This window comes from Salmo salar, chromosome ssa23, assembly GCF_905237065.1.
Source record: "Salmo salar chromosome ssa23, Ssal_v3.1, whole genome shotgun sequence".
Lineage (NCBI taxonomy): Eukaryota > Metazoa > Chordata > Actinopteri > Salmoniformes > Salmonidae > Salmo > Salmo salar.
In genome coordinates this window covers 29,187,357-29,204,804 of record NC_059464.1, presented here as the reverse complement: position 1 = coordinate 29,204,804, position 17,448 = coordinate 29,187,357, and the positions used below count along the sequence as shown (strand labels likewise).

At 42.3% G+C, this 17,448-nt stretch overlaps 2 protein-coding genes, 1 non-coding gene and 1 pseudogene across 4 annotated transcripts in view; 3 read left to right on the top strand and 1 right to left on the bottom strand.

The window, feature by feature from the left end:
• The first annotated feature begins 8 nt into the window (after positions 1-8).
• On the top strand, positions 9-4,145 carry LOC106584352 (ribonuclease P protein subunit p21-like; annotated as a pseudogene).
• LOC106584351 (aquaporin-12) lies at positions 3,553-5,714 on the bottom strand. The gene is made up of 3 exons (XM_014169566.2): positions 4,516-5,714; positions 4,226-4,342; positions 3,553-4,065 (listed from the first exon to the last, which is right to left on the bottom strand). The coding sequence occupies exons 1-3, from the start codon at positions 5,108-5,110 to the stop codon at positions 3,941-3,943; spliced, it is 837 nt and encodes a 278-aa protein (XP_014025041.1). The 5' UTR covers positions 5,111-5,714; the 3' UTR covers positions 3,553-3,940.
• Positions 5,715-7,582: 1,868 nt separating this feature from the next.
• Positions 7,583-7,655, top strand: trnam-cau (transfer RNA methionine (anticodon CAU)). Its single transcript has one exon. It is a non-coding gene; the product is annotated as a tRNA-Met (tRNA).
• LOC106584350 (glypican-5) overlaps positions 7,599-17,448 on the top strand; it is a 156,084-nt gene continuing 146,234 nt past the window's right edge. For both annotated transcript variants that reach the window (XM_014169564.2, XM_014169563.2), the window contains exons 1-2: positions 7,599-8,555; positions 10,335-10,496. In XM_014169564.2, coding sequence (XP_014025039.2) covers positions 8,390-8,555; positions 10,335-10,496 — 328 coding nt within the window. In that variant the 5' untranslated portion in view covers positions 7,599-8,389. The remainder of the gene's footprint in view (positions 8,556-10,334; positions 10,497-17,448) is intronic.

The window sequence follows — 17,448 nt, the reverse complement described above, 5'->3', positions numbered from 1 at the left end:
TTAGCATAGCAATCCACATCCATGCAATGGCAGGAAACGTGAAAGACAAGGAGGCTTATCAAAGACTGAACTTCCTGTATCAGGTACGTTTTCTTGATTTCTAGTAATCAAGCTATACCTTTGGCTAGATAACTGATATTCTCAGAATGCTTTAACATGACATTGATTTCTTGCAGGCTGCACACTGTTTTGTCTCAAACCCCTGAGAATGTGGAGTTAGCTCGTTTTTACTGCTTCACTCAGAAGACAATCGCAAAACGTTTGGTACTGAGACAGTGAGTAACATACACTAACAATATTATATAACGTTAAACTCTTGTCAGAAAACATATGGTGTTACATTTGCATCAATAAAGGTTGTAACTTTCATGTCATGTTAAGAATACATGACAGAAACAAGTTTGAAACATGTCTGCTAAAATGATGACAACTAGGGCATGACTAGAATGTTATTAATGTCTTTATAGAGACCCCTCCGTGAAAAGAACATTATGTAAGAAGTGCTGCTCTTTGCTAGTCCTAGGAGTAACTGCCACAGCCAGACAGAGAAGTAAGTTTATTCATGCAAGACTAAGTCACTTTGTATATGCTACATGATATATATATATATATATGACAGCCACCTAATCAAAGCCAACACTTTGTTGCAGGCTATTTAATTGTCATTCTAGTCCTTCTCAATACAAACACAGATGAAAACGGATGAGTTGTGGTTGTATCCGTAATGACTACAGACCCGTAGCACTCATGTCTGTAGCCATGTAGTGCTTTGAAAGGCTGGTCATGGCTCACATCAACACCATTATCCCAGAAACCCTAGACCCGCTCCAATTTGCATACAGCCCTAACAGATCCACAGATGATGCAATTTCTATTGCACTCCACACTGCCCTTTCCCACTTGCACAAAAGGAACACTTATGTGAGAATGCTATTCATTGACTATAGCTCAGCGTTCAACACCATAGTGCCCTCAAAGCTCATCAATAAGCTAAGGACCCTGGGACTAAACACCTCCCTCTGCAACTGGATCCTGGACTTCCTGACTGGCTGTCTCCAGGTGGTAAGGGCAGGTAACAACACATCTGCCACACAGATCCTCAACATGGGGGCCCCTCAGGTGTGTGTGCTCAGTCCCCTCCTGTACTCCCTGTTCACTCATGACTGCACAACCAGGCACGACTCCAACACCATCATTAAGTTTGTCGATGACACAACAGTGGTAGGCCTGATCACCGACAACAATGAGACAGCCTATAGGGTTGGAGGTCAGAGAACTGTCAGTGTGGTGCCAGGCCAACAACCTCTCGATCAATGTGAGCAAGACAAAGAAACTGATCGGGGACTACAGGAAAAGGAGGACCGAGAACGCCCCCATTCTCATCAACAGGGCTGTAGTGGAGCAGATTGAGAGCTTCAAGTTCCTTGGTTTCCACATCACCAACAAACTAACATGGTCCAAGCACACCAAGACAGTCGTGAAGAGGGCACGACAAAACCTATTCCCCCTTAGGATACTAAAAAGATTTGGCATGGATCCTCAAAAGGTTCTACAGCTGCACCATCAAGAGCATCCTGACTGGTTGCATCACTGCCTGGTATGGCAACTGCTCGGCCTCCGACCGCAAGGCACTACAGAGGGTAGTGCGTACGGCCCAGTACATCACTGGGGCCAAGCTTCCTGCCATCCAGGACTTCTACACCAGGTGGTGTCAGAGGAAGGCCCTACAAATTGTCAAAGACTCCAGCCACCCTAGTCATAGACTGTTCTCTCTGCTACCGCACGGCAATCGGTACCGGAGCGCAAAGTCTAGGTCCAAGAAGCTTCTAAACAGCTTCTACCCCCAAGCCATAAGACTCCTGAACATCTAATCAAATGGCTACCCATACATTTTCATGCCCCCCCCCCTTTATGCCGCTGCTACTCTATTATCTATGCATTGTCACTTTATTAACTCTACCTACATGTACATATTACCTTGACTAACCGGTGACTTTGTACTGGTACCCCTGTATATAGTCTCGCTATTGTTATTTTACTGCTGCTCTTTAATTACTAGTTCATTTTATATCTTATTCATATTTTTAAACTGCATTGTTGGTTAGGGGCTTGTAAGTAAGCATTTCAATGTAAGGTCTACACCTGTTGTATTCGGCACATGTGACTAATACGATTTGATCTAGCACTTGGAGACATATGTATCATCCTCATGAGATTTTGAAAGTACTGAGTGGAAGTCCAATGTCTATACATAAGTGACATATTGTATTGTGGAGTAACTCAAGCTTTTTTCTCTCAAGGGACTAAGCACAGAAACCGTATGACTGTGCTGCGATGTCTTCGCTGTGGGCAGAACAAGAGGTTCCTAAACAATCCGGAGCATCGCCTGTGGGTGGACCAGCCTGAGGCTCAGCTGGAGAACCAATCACAGCCAGGTGATTTTTTTTTTACCCTTGAACAACTCCACTACATTGCAGTTATGTATCATTTTGGGGGGACAACTAAGTACCGTCATGTACACTCTCCTACATATTCTTTTGGACAGTGAAGCTAAAACTTTTAATTTTGCGCTATACTTTGAGATCAAATGTGTTACGAGGTGACAGCAAAGAATGTCACTTTTATTTGAGGGTATTTTCATACAGATCTGCTTTACTGTTTAGAAAGCACCATTTCTCTAGTCCCCCCATTTGAAAGTGTCATAAGTATTTGGACAAATTCACTTAGTGTATTAAATGTAGTATTTGGTCCCATTTTCATAGCATGCAATGGCTACATCAAGCTTGTGACTACAAACGTGTTGGATGCATTTGTGGTTTGTTTTGGTTCTGTTTCAGATTATGTTGTGCCCAATAGAAATGTAAGATAATTAATGTATTGTCACTTTGATTCTAAATAAGCTGTATTATGTTTCTGAACACCTCTACATTAATGTGGATGCTACCATGATTATGCATAATCATGAATGAATCGTGAATAATGATGAGCGAGAAAGTTTGAGGCATAAGTATCATACCCCCCCAAAAATGCTAACCTACCCTGTTATTGTGAGAGGTTAGCATGTTTTGGGGGCATGATCTTTGTGCATCTGTAACTTTAGCTATGTGGGGAAAGACTCTGGAGGAATCGGGAGCTTAGGCTGTCATTTCAGACGCTGGTGTATTAAAATTCAGCCTCACATGTAACATTTTAATCTGAAACGTTTTCTGTTTCTTTATGCCACTTTTCATCCATCTCAGAGGGAGGCCATGGTGTTTAACCTTTGTCCTTTCTGTTTTGCAGAACAAGGTCCCTCCACTAAAGAGTTGAAGGAGAAAGCAGATGGACCCATATCGCAGAAATCCTCCACAAGGCCTTCCTCTACCCAGCACCAGGTGCCTCCATCCAAGCCCAAAACCGGAGCCCTGTGGCCTCAGTAGCCCATTCACAACTGGACATAGCTGCTTTGTGTGGCATTGACATATATTTTCAACTATATCATAAATGTTTGAATATGAGAATGTATTTTTTTGTCAGTGACAACCCGTTACATCAGTGGTATGATGTAACAGGTTGTCATTGTAATGGGAGAGGTTGAGGTTGGTTAAAAATACATTTGATGTTAAGTCTACCTCAACTTGCTCACAATGTACAGGAAGTTCAGGAACGACAACCAATGTTAAATGTTTTTTTTCATAAACATTTATTTTTAATTGATTTATTACTTCTGTAAGAACACAGGCGATACATGAGTTGTAACTTACTTGTTCTATCATAAATGTACAGATGTTCTACAGCCCACACCTTTTTTGTCAGTAACTTAAGGAGAGAATTGGCTGTTGAATATAATGCTCAGTGCATAATGAAATATATTCTCCCAATAGGAACAAAATTGAGTAGTGTTTCCTAATACACTCATATGTCCTATATTGCCTCAGCTGAGGTGGATGATGTCTTTCTTTCACTTTTTCTTTTTATCTCCGTCCCCCTTTGGCACCTGTACGTGGGTCTTCTGGGAATACAGCAGATTCTTTGCAAAAATCCTGGGGATGTGACCCATGTACAGGAGAAGGGCCAGGGTCATTCCTGTTAAGAGGATATCTGCATTACCAGCTTGATAAGCAGTTATGCCTCATTGTTATGCATAAAGCCAGTTTCACACATTACCTTTGGCTATTACATTTTGTCTATTGGTATACTTTTATTAGGGGTTTGTATATAATGAACAATTTCTGATTTGACTTACCAATAATGGGCCCAAGGCAGTAGACCACTGAGTACTCCATAAAGGTAAACCCAGGACAGTAGAAGGTAAGACCATAAGCCAGGGAAGGGTTCAGGAAAGCTGAGGTATAACCACTGGCTGACATGCATAGAAAGATGAGTTATCGGAACATGATGCAGAAATAGATTTTGCTCTGACAAACAAATATAACATAAAGAAAACAGCATATAGGCCTATTCAACTTTAATGATTATCTCTACTGAAATATCTCTATGTTTGAGGCACGATGGTTGTCATCATGGGCTACTTACCTGCATGGGAGAGAAGGGTGAGCACAGCTGCAAAGAAAGGCACCCGAATCAGCGCAGAGCGACATCTCAGGCTGAGGTATATCAGATAAAAGATGAATGCGCACACACACTCAGAATAGACCCCCTGCACCAGGGAGACACGCAGGGCTGTGCTGCACTCCCTTAATATCAGGTTCTTAATTATGTGCATGTCATTGAGCTCCATTGCCCAGTAGTAGCCAGCTACAATCAGGGCCAGGTGTGCCCCCAGGAACTGAGCAGCCAAAGCCAGCAGAGTGTGCAGAGTAGGGGTCTCCAGCAGCAGGAAATTCATCAGAGTCAGGGAGGGGTTTCCAGTGGCTCCAGCACATATCACACCATGGGTCAGCAGCACCACAAACCGTATGGTTAGAGTAACGTCTGATCCCAGTCCCCCTGCCCACTCGCCAATCTCTATAATGGTCTGCACCTCCAGCCAGCATGCCACCAGCACAAATGAGGTTGTGAACTCTGCTGCAAAGCTCAAACAAGGCCATTTTCTGAAAATGACTCTAAAGGCTGCACCAAACGCCACAACAGCAAGAAAGTAACCAAGGGAGACATCAAGTTCAGACATAGTTAGGTTCACAGATACTAGCTACTACACCTCGCTGGTTCTTCTCACACAGTGTATGACTTGTTGCACAGTTTGCTGTCTGTGTGACTGTGACAACGTGGAGAAGTGTTTTTCTCAACACAGAAACACTGGCTTTTCATCCCACACCACCTGCCAAAATACACACTGCCCTTTTCGAGGTCAATTCAGGAAAGTTGCTTTGCCCCAGGGATAAGGGCAAATGACTTCTGTAACTTACAACAAAGATATAGTTTATTGACACTGAGGGAAATGTCTGTTAAACCTTAATAATGCTTGTGTACTAAGATATCCTTCAAGCCTAGACATTGAGATTGTTAAAGAGTAACTCATATAACATAGGTGTGTGTGCGCATTGATATAGGCCTGTTCAAACTGTTCTGTGTGTGTAGAATGAACCCATCATGTCTGGGCACTCAGCCGAGAATATGACAGAAACTGACTGGTTCCTCTTGATCCTGGACAGAGTAAAGGTTATATCCTGCACACCAGTAACAGAGCTATTGTTCTGTTTTGGAGCCTGTTTCTGGGGAAAGATTGTGGTGGAGAAATCAGAATTAGCTAAGGAACACAGATAATTAAGATGTCTTATCTGCAGAATATGCTTACATGATTGAGCTGTTGAAACTGTTGTTATTAGAATGTCTCCTTTCGGACTCTGGTATTGGCAGCTGCACTTGCTCCCTCATGGGCCTCAGTCACCTTGGGTCCAGAGAGGGGAGAAGTCAGCCTTATCTATCACGTCCCTGTTGCTATACAGAATATCAGCAAAGAGTATGGCAAAGGAGGTCAGAAGGAAACATTGTTTCCATATGTGAACTGTGTGTCTTTATTGCATACCATGTGAAGGGATGGCGTGAGTAATGGGGAACCAATCACTTGTCTCCACAGTGTCTGTGTCAGTCACCTCCAACGGGGAGATAGTTTCCAAATTGAACTAGGGGAGGTCTGGCACGGGATGTGTGGGGTTAGTGTTTGGAACCATTGTATGTCATATCTGAAGTTGCACCTATCCTGAGATAGTATTTAACCCAGAAGCTAACTCCACTCTGTGGGCTCTCACTCCACCACCTGCGGCGGTGGGGCGACCAGTCTCCTTGTTGTAACAAGTCTTTTAATAAAAGTAATACCTTGAATGATTATTCATTTTGCCTCTCCTCATTATTGATCAACGGTAGAATTTCCACCACAACACCAAGAAAAAAAAGTAATATTACCTGGTCTGATCTCTCTGAAGAACATACACTGAACAAAAATACGAATGCAACATGTAAGTAAAGTGTTGGTCCTTGTTTCATGTGCTGAAATAAAAGATCCCAGAAACTTCCCAAATGCAATTTCTCTCAAATTTTGTGCAGAAATTTGTATACATCCCTGTTAGTGAGCATTTCTCCTTTGCCAAGATAATCCATCCACCTGACAGGTGTGGCATATCAAGAAGCTGATTTAACAGCATGATCATTACACAGGTGCACCTTGTGCTGAGGACAATAAAAAGCCATTCTAAAATGTGCCGTTTTGTCACAACACAATGCCACTTATGTCTCAAGTTTTGAGGGAGTGTGAAATTGGCATGCTGAGTGCAGGAATATCCACAAGAGCTGTTGCCAGATAATTGAATGTTTATTTCTCTACCATAAGCCACTTCCAATGTTGTTTTAGAGAGTTTAGCAGTACATCCAAATCAGCCTTAAACCATGTGTATGATGTCGTGTGGGTGAACGGTTTGCCCCATGGTGGCGGTGGGATTATGGTATGGGCAGGCATAAACAACGGACAACGAACAGAATTGCATTTATCGATGGGAATTTGAATGCACAAAAATACTCTGACGAGATCCTGAGGGCCATTGTGAGGCCCATTTTTTTTTTAAGGTATCTGTGACATATCTGTATTCCCTTGCATGTGAAATCCATAGAGTAGGACCTAATTACTATTTCCTCATATGAACTGTAACTCAGTAAAATCATAGAAATTGTTGTATGTTGCATTTTTATATTTTTTCAGTATACCTTACTGTGATTCCGTTTTTCTCCTCTTAGCTATGTGTATTGGCATATAGGTTGACTGATGAATGTACAGTACTTTATTTTCTTGAACCACTGAAGCAGCATTCTCACATATGAAATTGTCTTCTTGGCTATTTCTTAAAAATGTATAATTTTTATTTATATAGGCTTTTAGCTACTTAGTTCTATTTCTGCCATATTCCAATTTGTTTAGCCTGATCGGATTCGTAATGCTGATTTTATCTAGCTACGTTAACCCTGTATTTACAGGAATAACTACATTGTAATAAGGGCACAGTAACCCTAAGTGTAACCAATGGTTTACTTATTCAGAAACACTTTTTACCACCTATTCTTGGAGAATGAAATTGTCCAAAATATGTGGAATTGTTATTGGGTCAGACTATACAATCTTTATAAGGGGGATGAACGGCTAACTGCACGAGCCTCGTTGGCGCAGTAGGCAGCGCGTCAGTCTCATAATCTGAAGGTCGTGAGTTCGAGCCTCACACGGGGCAGATGTTTTGCATTTACTAGTAACATTTGAGATCTCAATTTATTTTTGACCTATAAATGCGAACACAAGCTAATACATAGATAAATATGATATCAATCCGAGGCTACGGCATGGTAGAACTGCTTTTACAACACTATTTCCACGACTGACCACACGGTGGACGCGGTGTTCTGTTTGAGATTCATCTCTGCAGGCTAGAGAAGCATATACAGCATAAATCAATCATTAGGACTATACATTGTGTTATTAGAAGAAAAACAATATGTTATTAGAGCTCCAATTGCTGTGGTATTGTTTTAAATGATCGCACAAGGAATAGCCAACATCTATGAACAAAGGACCCACTATGTCATTTTGCACTTTAGGAACGTTTTTCTGTTAGTCTATCTTGTGTGATGTTTCAAACCGAGAATTTCAAAGATAGTGTAGGCTGGTTTGCGCGGTGTGTGTGAGAGAGAGCGAGCGAGAGAGAGAGAGCGCTCAGCTGTATCCAAAAAACAGCGTTTCACTTTCTGAAGCGCATGGATTTTAACTGGAAAGCCCCACTGAGAGAGGGAACGTCGTGCGCTCTATTGAACAGACCCAATATGTGACATTCTAACAGATCGATCCAGTTGATAAGGACTGCGAATTTGTTTTGGGATTGTATTACTTAAATAGCCTATTCGGCTACTTTTACAAACGGCCATACTACTGCTAGGATACCTTAATAGTCTATCTGATTGAAATGGTGCAATGTTCCAAACAATACTCCAACGCGTTGACTTTTGGTTGATTTACCTGACAGTTGTACTATGTGGAGCTTCAGGTGCAGGAGTGCACAGTTGCCATGAGGTTAAAACGGCTTTCCAATTGCGCCAGATCGGTCCGTTGAAATGGGTCCCCGAGGCACCTGGAACAGGTTAGTGCGCACTTGACTTGTAGGTCCTAACACAATTTCTCAGCAGAATGTCCAGGAGCCACTTTGCACGTGTGCGTGCTGTGCACCCGTTTCTTTTCCACAGGGAATTGATAAACCACAATCATAATAATGTAACTACAGTAGCCTAGGTCTAGAGAAAGATTCAAGCAAACATGCCTAGTAAGTACTAGTAGATGCTTTATCTTTGTTTAACGACCATCCTAAGAATTGGAAGTAAATCCCTGTGAAGGGAGGCCATCTCTTGTTTCTTTTCTTTTCAAATACTGAGTTTATTATATGGATGTACTGGCAGTAACAGTCACAATCAATAACATTGCAGTTATATATCAGCTTATTATTTGGCAAGCACCAAAAAGCAATCAAAACATTTAAATCAAATCAATCTTGTTTCCTTCACAAATGCACCCCAAAAATCTTCCCTCTCTCAATCCATGTCCTCAATGGACAGGTCAAGTGGCGGTGACCTGAGCCCCATGGGGCCACAATAACTGAGCTGCATGTTGTGTGTGATCATCTATTCTACAGTGTATATATACAGTGCATTCTGAAAGTATTCAGACCCCTTCACTTTTTCCACATTTTGTTACATTACAGCCTTATTCTAAAATTGATTAAATAATTTTTTCCCCCTCATCAATCTACACACAATACCCAATAATGACAAAGCGAAAACTGTTTTTTTAGGAATGTGTAAATGTATTAAAAAGAAAAAACAGGAAAACCAAGACAACGCAGGAGTGGCTTCGGGACAAGTCTCTGAATGTCCTTGAGTGGCCCAGCCAGAGCCCGGACTTGAACCCGATCGAACATCTCTGGAGAGACCTGAAAATAGCTGTGCAGCGACGCTCCCCATCCAACCTGACAGAGCTTGAGATGATCTGCAGAGAAGAATGGGAGAAACTCACCAAATACAGGTGTGCCATGCTTGTAGCGTCATACCCAAGAAGACTCAAGGCTGCCAAAGGTGCTTCAAAAAAGTACTGAGTAAAGGGTCTGAATACTTATGTAAATGTGATATTTCAGTTTTACATTTTTAATACATTTGCAAACATTTTTAAAAAAAATCTGTTTTTGCTTTGTCGTTATGGGGTATTGTGTGTAGATTGCTGAGGATTTATTTTTATTTAATCCATTTTAGTATAAGGCTGTAACGTAACAAAATGTGGAAAAAGTCAAGGGGTCTTTCCGAATGCACTGTAAGTCTGTCACCTGTCATCAGTTACATGATAGATTTGTTTACACAATCCTTTCACGATTGACACATGCAATGACTTAGGCCTAGTTGAGTTTGTAAGTAAGCATGTTGTTATTAACTCTGGTGAGCATCACTCCCTCTGCATCCTCTCTACACCCTTGGAGATTTTGTATTTGGACTTTGATTCAGCTACGTCCAGCCAGCCGGATAACCAAAGTCTATTTCTGAGCTCTTTCTCACTCTCATTCCTGGCTCCACTATCCCAGCTCGGTGTATTAGTTTCATATGGGAGATAAAGCAGTATAATCACCCTGGACCTCATCCAAATGCGATTGGAGCAGAGGAAGCTTTGCTAACTCAAAGGGAACTTGAATACAGGGGATGGGTATATATGAGAACTAGTAGAAGTGTAGAGAAACAATGTCTTTGAACCATTTATTTACACAACTATTTGAGTAAGTATTATTAATCACATTTGGTCAAAGCTTCCAACACACTTAATTTATGTTTTTCACATTTGAGGTCTGTGTCATGCTCAGGTTTGCTTTCCTCTTCTTTCCCAGATGGCGAGCTGCAGATCTGCAAGCACTCAGGCCCGTCGTGTTGCACACGCAAGATGGAGGAGAGTTACCAGGCAGCAGTGCGCAGAGAGACTCTCCAGAATATCCGTTCCTACAGCTTTGAGCTCAAGTACCTCATCGTGGGCCACGCCTCTGCCTTCCAGGGTAAGGATAGGGACAGGATGGAGGGGTAAGGGAGATAGATATGTGGGACAGGAGAATGAGATGATAGGACAGATTCACTGTGTAAAGCCTAGGGACCACTTTGGCCCTCTATGCCCCTCAGTGAGGGGTCAATTCTGAAGTCCATGAACAATGTCTCATGTCATTTGTCAGTGTGACTGCCACATGGTTTGGTTTTATTACATCTTTTGATTTACTTAAAAATCAGTCTCACCTCATTGAATGGAATGGGCTCTGAACCGACACGCAGCCAAAAGTATTTCGTTCTGATAAAGGCAAAATTGTTACATTATTAAGGCTGCAGGTAGCCTAGTGGTTGGAGTGTTGGGCCAGTAACCAAAAGTTTGATGGATCGAATCCCTGAGCTGACAAGGTAAAAATCTGTCGTTCTGCCCCTGAACAAAGCAGCTAACCCACTGTTCCCCGGTAGGCTGTCATTGTAAATAAGAATTTGTTCTTAACTGTCACAAGTGCTATCTTCAAATTCCCTGTCATAGATCAGCCAAGGCACAGCGTGCCGGTAGTTCCACATCTTTATTTAGAGAACCCGAACAAAAACAAGAAACAGGTGAAAACTGAAACAAACGTGACGTTCTGGGGCTGCACACACACACAGCTGCACAAAAACAAGATCCCACGAAAACAAAGGGAAAAACAGGCTGCCTAAGTATGGCTTCCAATCAGAGACAACGATAGACAGCTGCCTCTGATTGGAAACCATACCCGGCTAAAACATAGAAAACAAAGCATAGAATGCCCACCCACCTATCACACCCTGACCTAACTAAACAGAGAAAACACAGCTCTCCTAGGTCAGAGCGTGACATTAACTGTCTTGCCAAGTTAAATAAAAATAACAAGTAAATTACACTCAGTAGTAACACGATGTTTGACCATCATATCACATGAGAAAAAACTATGTTATTTTGTTGAGAGAATCCGAGAACCACTTCAGTGGTATTGGATATTGGCTTTGTACTGTTCAATATTGGCTTTTAAAGCAAATAATTAGTCAGGGCTCACATTAAGCAAATAATCTCTCAGAGAAAGAGAACTTGACCTCTGCTCTATCTCTTTGTCTCTCTTTCTCGATGTCTGCCTCCGCTTCGCTCTCTCTCTCTCTCTCTCTCTCTCTCTCTCTCTCTCTCTCTCTCACTCTCTCTCGCTCTCTCTTTCACTCGCTCTCTCTCTCTCCCATTTAGAATAGAGAATACACAGTATGTCTTGTTTTGAACCAATGAATGAAAGGGAGTGAAAAATGTTTACATTCACTGAGTATCCCTGGAGATGTGTTACTATTTGAAATCAATCTGTCTCTAACGAGGTGTCTTGAATGGGAGTGAAGAATAGTGGGTTTGTCCTGCTCTGCTTTTCACAGAGAGAGTGGCTGGTCTCTGGCTTCTCAGAAAGGGAGGCTTTCTTGGGGTTTTATCCTTGCAGAAAAAAGACAGATGATGTCAGTGAGTGATGTGGACAGTGTCCTCTGAGCAGGCTTGGTCCTGGCCGATATGCTGCCCTAGACAAGACAAAAAAAATTGCTGCCCCCCTCCTATCCCTGCAAAGTACAATAGTAGCCTAGGTCAGTGTTGGCCTGCAATGCACTATCCATGTGGTAGCCTACCGTTTGCAAAACAGGCAGTTGCATTGGCTTTATAGGCCTCATAACTGAAAAAAATACTTAAGACTAATAATTTTGGCTATTCAAACTCTGAATGTCAGCTACCATAGGCGGCGTGTCTTAAAGTAAATTGAAATACATTTGCCAAAATGATACAATTACACCTGTCTTTTCAAAAATATTTCACTGGAGAGCCTGACTTAACCACAGAGGGACATTAGCTTCTTTAAAAAAAATACATGTGCATTGTTTAAAATCGCAAGAGTGTAGGCCTATGGCTTTTTGGGAAGTCCACAATTTGGGCAGCACGCTTGACAATAGGCCTAGCTGATTATTGAGTTGAGGCTGTCAGTGAAAAGCATCTAAAAATACGTGTGAAGATAATGTGTCTTGAATATTACTTTAAATGTTGAGACAAGAAGGGGAGGGGTGGGTGGCGAGGATATTGGCACATCTCTCTCCAGAATGCACTCAGCTCTCCATTATGCACTCAGCTGTCTCCCGACAATTCTTGCACATGAATTGTTTCATTTGTGTGAATTGTTTGTTCTTTGATTGTGTATTTTCATCAATTCCCCCATTACATACTGTCACGTCCTGACCCTAGTAAGATGTCATTTTCTATAGTAGAGTAGGTCAGGGCGTGAAAGGGGGTGTTTTGGGGTTTTCTATGTTTTCTATTTCTATGTTTTAGTTCTAGTTTTTCTATTTCTATGTTGGGGTTGTTTGGGTAGATCTCCAATTGGAGGCAGCTGATCCTCGTTGCCTCTGATTGGAGATCATATTTAAGTAGGGGTTTTTCTTCCTGGGTTTTGTGGGTAGTTGTTTTCTGTTTAGTGTATGTCACCTGACGGAACTGTTGTCGGTTGTTTTGTTGTTTTGTTAACGTGTATTCATTAAAAGTAAATATGAGCACTATACACGCTGCGCCTTGGTCCCCTTTATACGACCCACGTTACACATACGGTATGTCACCAGTAATACATTTACCGTTAATCCCTGTCATTTGGTTTCATTCATTTCTGTTAATCCATGTATTAATTACAGTCATTTACCGTTCTCATTCTCGGAGTGGAAACATTGTTTGCATAGTCTACAACCTACTACACTTGTGAGAAACAAGTTTTGGTTTATTTCATACCATCATTTACAAGTTTTGTAATTTTTTTCAATTGTCTTTTGTTTGGACTGGTTGAATCAACGTTCTTTCAACGTCATTTGTCAACGTATTGTGACGTGGAATCTATGTGAAAAATACATCGGATTTGAAAAAACTTATCAACGTAAACTGTTGTTTTGAGGGAGAAATTTCAACGACAGGATTATGTCATCATGGTAGCCAAATTTAAACATAGACAAACTTTGTATAAAATATGTTGAATTTTTAAAGCAATGTCAGATAGTCAATGTTATATCTACTATCAGAAAATAATTATAGACTGGGCAGCACCTCCTACTGGAGAATTGATCTGTCTACAGCTACCCATTGGTCTCCCATCCAAGGTTTTTATGTATCTTCTGCTTGGATAGTTCTATCTGTGTTAGAGGTCGTCTCGGGTCCAAAGAGTTGAACCCGTTCCAAAATGGAGCCTACCCGAATTGTTTTAAGAATTGCTTTAAGATGGTCATACCATGGATCATTTAGATATTTGAATTTGAGGATCCCTTTATGTATGAAAATAATAATATTTAAATGGAAAAAAGACAATGAATTATGAATTTATCATAAGGAATAAAGTTTTGAAGTGTCTGTCCTATATCTAGGAAATATAAGAAAGTGACTGCACTTGAAGAAACTTTCAAAGTTCTTGAAATGTTCCGCATTGACTGACCTTCATGTCTTAATGTAATGATGGACTGTTGTTTCTCTTTGCTTATTTGAGCTGTTCTTGCCATCATATGGACTTGGTCTTTTACCAAATAGGGCTATCTTCTGTATACCACCCCTACCTTGTCACAACACAACTGATTGGCTCAAATGCATTAAGTAGGAAATAAATTCCACAAATTTACTTTTAACAAGACACACCTATTAATTGAGATGCATTCCAGGTGACTACCTCATGAAGATGGTTGAGAGAATGCCAAGAGTGTGCAAAGCTGTCATCAAGGCAAAGGGTGGCTACTTTGAAGAATATAAACATAAAATAGATTTTGGTTACTGCATGATTCCATATGTGGTATTTCATAGTGTTGACGTCTTCATTATTATTCTACAATGTAGAAAATAATAAAAATAAAGAAAAACCCTTGAATGAGTAGGTGTGTCCAAACTTTTGACTGGTACTGTATATTTAACCCCTTATTTTTGTTGGCTCAAAACTGCCTGAGTACTTCCATTCATTTGTATGGGTTACCTTCAGACGAGTCCCGTGACACTTGTGGGGGTCGTAGAGCAAAATGTTTGTAGGCCAAATTGTTCGGACGCTACAGACGTTTTTGTGAGAAGACCGCTTTTCGGGACTTCTCATGGTCTGACAAACACCGCTGTTGCTCGGCCACCTTCCACCGCAGATGTGGAAGGCCCAAATAGGCGGATGCAGTGGATTGAGACTTAAACTAGCTTAAACTTAAGGATTTTGATGGAAGTTTTTTAAATATGTTACTTAGATTGACATATAGGTGCTGGACACTAATAGTTATAAATGAGATTCATGATTTACATCTGAACCTAATTTTTACCCTCAGACTGAGCCATAATGCCAAATGACCATTCAGCAGCCGGATTTAGCTTTTGTTACCTTAGGCTTTTGGCTTTTGCAATACCTATACAAATCTACATACCTCCACCCCCTGCCCACCAGCAAAGACCACACATGTACCCAGGCAACTAAGCACTACTTATAGAAACCCTCAGAGGTTAGAGTAGATTGGACAGACTAACTAACACAACCCTACCAGGCAGTGCAGAGACATGCCCCTGATCTTGCCATTTAGAATCCGCCAAGTTCAAACATTTATGGCCAGGGTGTTTGCCCAATGTGGCGGGGGGGGGGCAGGCAGGGCATGTGGGGTCAGCACTGCAGAGACCTAGGCTGTCCCCTTCAATCTGTCCCATTAAGGAGCCTGTAGCATGGCTGGACGATATGGCCAGGACAGGAGACAGGATAGCAGTCTTGGGAGTCAGCAGTCAGTTATTGTGCTTGATGACCTGTATGCCCTCTTGTCCAGGCTGCTAGTGTGACTCTATCACATCCAATCAAATCAAACTTTGTCACATGCGCCGAATGCAACAAGTGTAGACCTTACCGTGAAATGTTTATTTACAAGCCCTTAACCAACAGTGCAGTTCAAGAAGAGGTAAGAAAATATTTAGCAAATAATAAACTAAAGTAAAAAATTATAAAAAGTACTAAAATAACACATTAAAATAACAATAACGAGGCTATATACAGGGGGTACCGGTACCGAGTCAGTGTGCGGGGGTACAGGTTAGTTGAGGTCATTTGTACATGTAGGTAGGGATGAAGTGACTATGCATAGATAATAAACAGCGAGTAGCAGCAGTGTACAAAACAACTGGAGGCGGGGGGTGTCAATGTAAATAGTCCGGTGGCCATTTGATTAATTGTTCACCAGTCTTATGACTTGGGGGTGAAGCTGTTAAGGAGCCTTTTGGTCCTAGAGTTGGCGTTCCGGTACCAGTTGCCGTGCAGTAGCAGAGAAAAGTCTATGACTTGGGTGACTGGAGTCTCTGACAATTTTATGGGCTTTCCTCTGACACCGCCTTTTATATAGGTCCTGGATGGCAGGAAGCTTGGCCCCAATGATGTACTGGGCCGTACACACTACCCTCTGTAGCGCCTTACGGTCAGATGCCATTCCAGGTGGTGATGCAACCGGTCAGGATGCTCTCCATGGTGCAGTTGTAAACCTTTTGAGGATCTGGCCACCCATGCCAAATCTTTTCATTCTCCTGAGGGGGAAAAGGTTTTGTTATGCCCTCTTCACGACTGTCCTGGTGTGTTTGTACCATGACAGTTTGTTGATCTGGACACCAAGGAACTTGAAACTCTCGACCCGCTCCACTACAGCCCTGTCAATGTTAATTAGGGCCTGTTCGGCCCACCTTTTGAGAATCAGCGTGGCAGACGTGTTGTTGCCTACCCTTGCCACCTGGGGGCGGCCCGTCAGGAAGTCCAGGATCCAGTTGCAGAGGGAGGTGTTTAGTCCCAGGGTCCTTAGCTTAGTGATGAGCTTTGTGGGCGCTATGGTGTTGAGCTGTAGTCAATGAACAGCATTTTCACATAGGTGTTCCTTTTGTCCAGGTGGAAAAGGGCAGTGTGGAGTGCGATTGGGATTGTGTCATATGTGGATCTGTTAGGGCGGTATGCGAATTGGAGTGGGTCTAGGGTATCCGGGAGGATGCTGTTCAAAGCACTTTATGGCTACCGATATGAGTGCTACTAGGCAGGTTACCTTCGCTTCCTTGGGCCCAGGGACTATGGTGGTCTGCTTGAAACAAGTTGGTATTACAGACTCTGTCAGGGAGAGGCTGAAAATGTCAGTGAAGACACATGCCAGTTGGTCCGCGCATGCTTTGAGTACATGTCCTGGTAATCCGTCTGGCCCCGCGGCTTTGTGAATGTTGAGCTGTTTAAAGGTCTTAATCACATCGGCTACCGAGAGCGTTATCACACAGTCATCCAGAACAGCTGGTGCTCTTGTGCATGCTTCAGTGTTGCTTGCCTCAAAGCGAGCATAAAAGGCATTTAGCTCATCTGCTAGGCTCGCGTCACTGGGCAGCTCGCATCTGGGTTTCCCTTTGTGGTCCGTGATAGTTTTCATGTCATGTCACATCCAACGAGCGTCAGAGCCGGTGTAGTAGGATTCAATCGTAATCCTGTATTGATGCTTTGCTTGTTTGGTGGTTCATCTGAGGTCATAGCGGGATTTCTTATAAGTGTCCGGATTCGTGTCCCGCTCCTTGAAAGCGGCAGCTCGAGCCTTTAGCTCGATGCGGATGTTGCCTGTAATCCATGGCTTCTGGTTGGGATATGCACATACGGTAACTGTGGGGACTACGTCGTCGATGTACTTATTGATGAAATTGATGACTGAGGTGGTATACTCCTCATTGCCATTGGATGAATCCCGGAACATCTTCCAGTCTGTGCTTGCAAAACAGTCCTGTAGCGTAGCATCCGCGTCATCTGACCACCTATCCGTATTGAGCGAGTCACTGGTACTTCCTGCTTTAGTTTTTGCTTGTAAGCAGGAATCAGGAGGATATAATTATGATCAGATTTGCCAAATACAGAGCAGGGGGAGAGCTTTGTATGCATCTCTGTGTGTGGAGTAAAGGTGGTCTAAAGT

What these genes read in the sequence shown, in the direction of transcription:
- LOC106584351 (XM_014169566.2), bottom strand. Translation starts at nt 5,110, where the DNA reads ATGTCTGAACTTGATGTCTCCCTTGGTTACTTTCTTGCTGTTGTGGCG. An exon ending in CACCCTTCTCTCCCATGCAG is followed by an intron (nt 4,343 to 4,515) that starts GTAAGTAGCCCA and finishes TATGCATGTCAG; the next exon opens with CCAGTGGTTATACCTCAGCT. An exon ending in CTGCCTTGGGCCCATTATTG is followed by an intron (nt 4,066 to 4,225) that starts GTAAGTCAAATC and finishes TCCTCTTAACAG; the next exon opens with GAATGACCCTGGCCCTTCTC.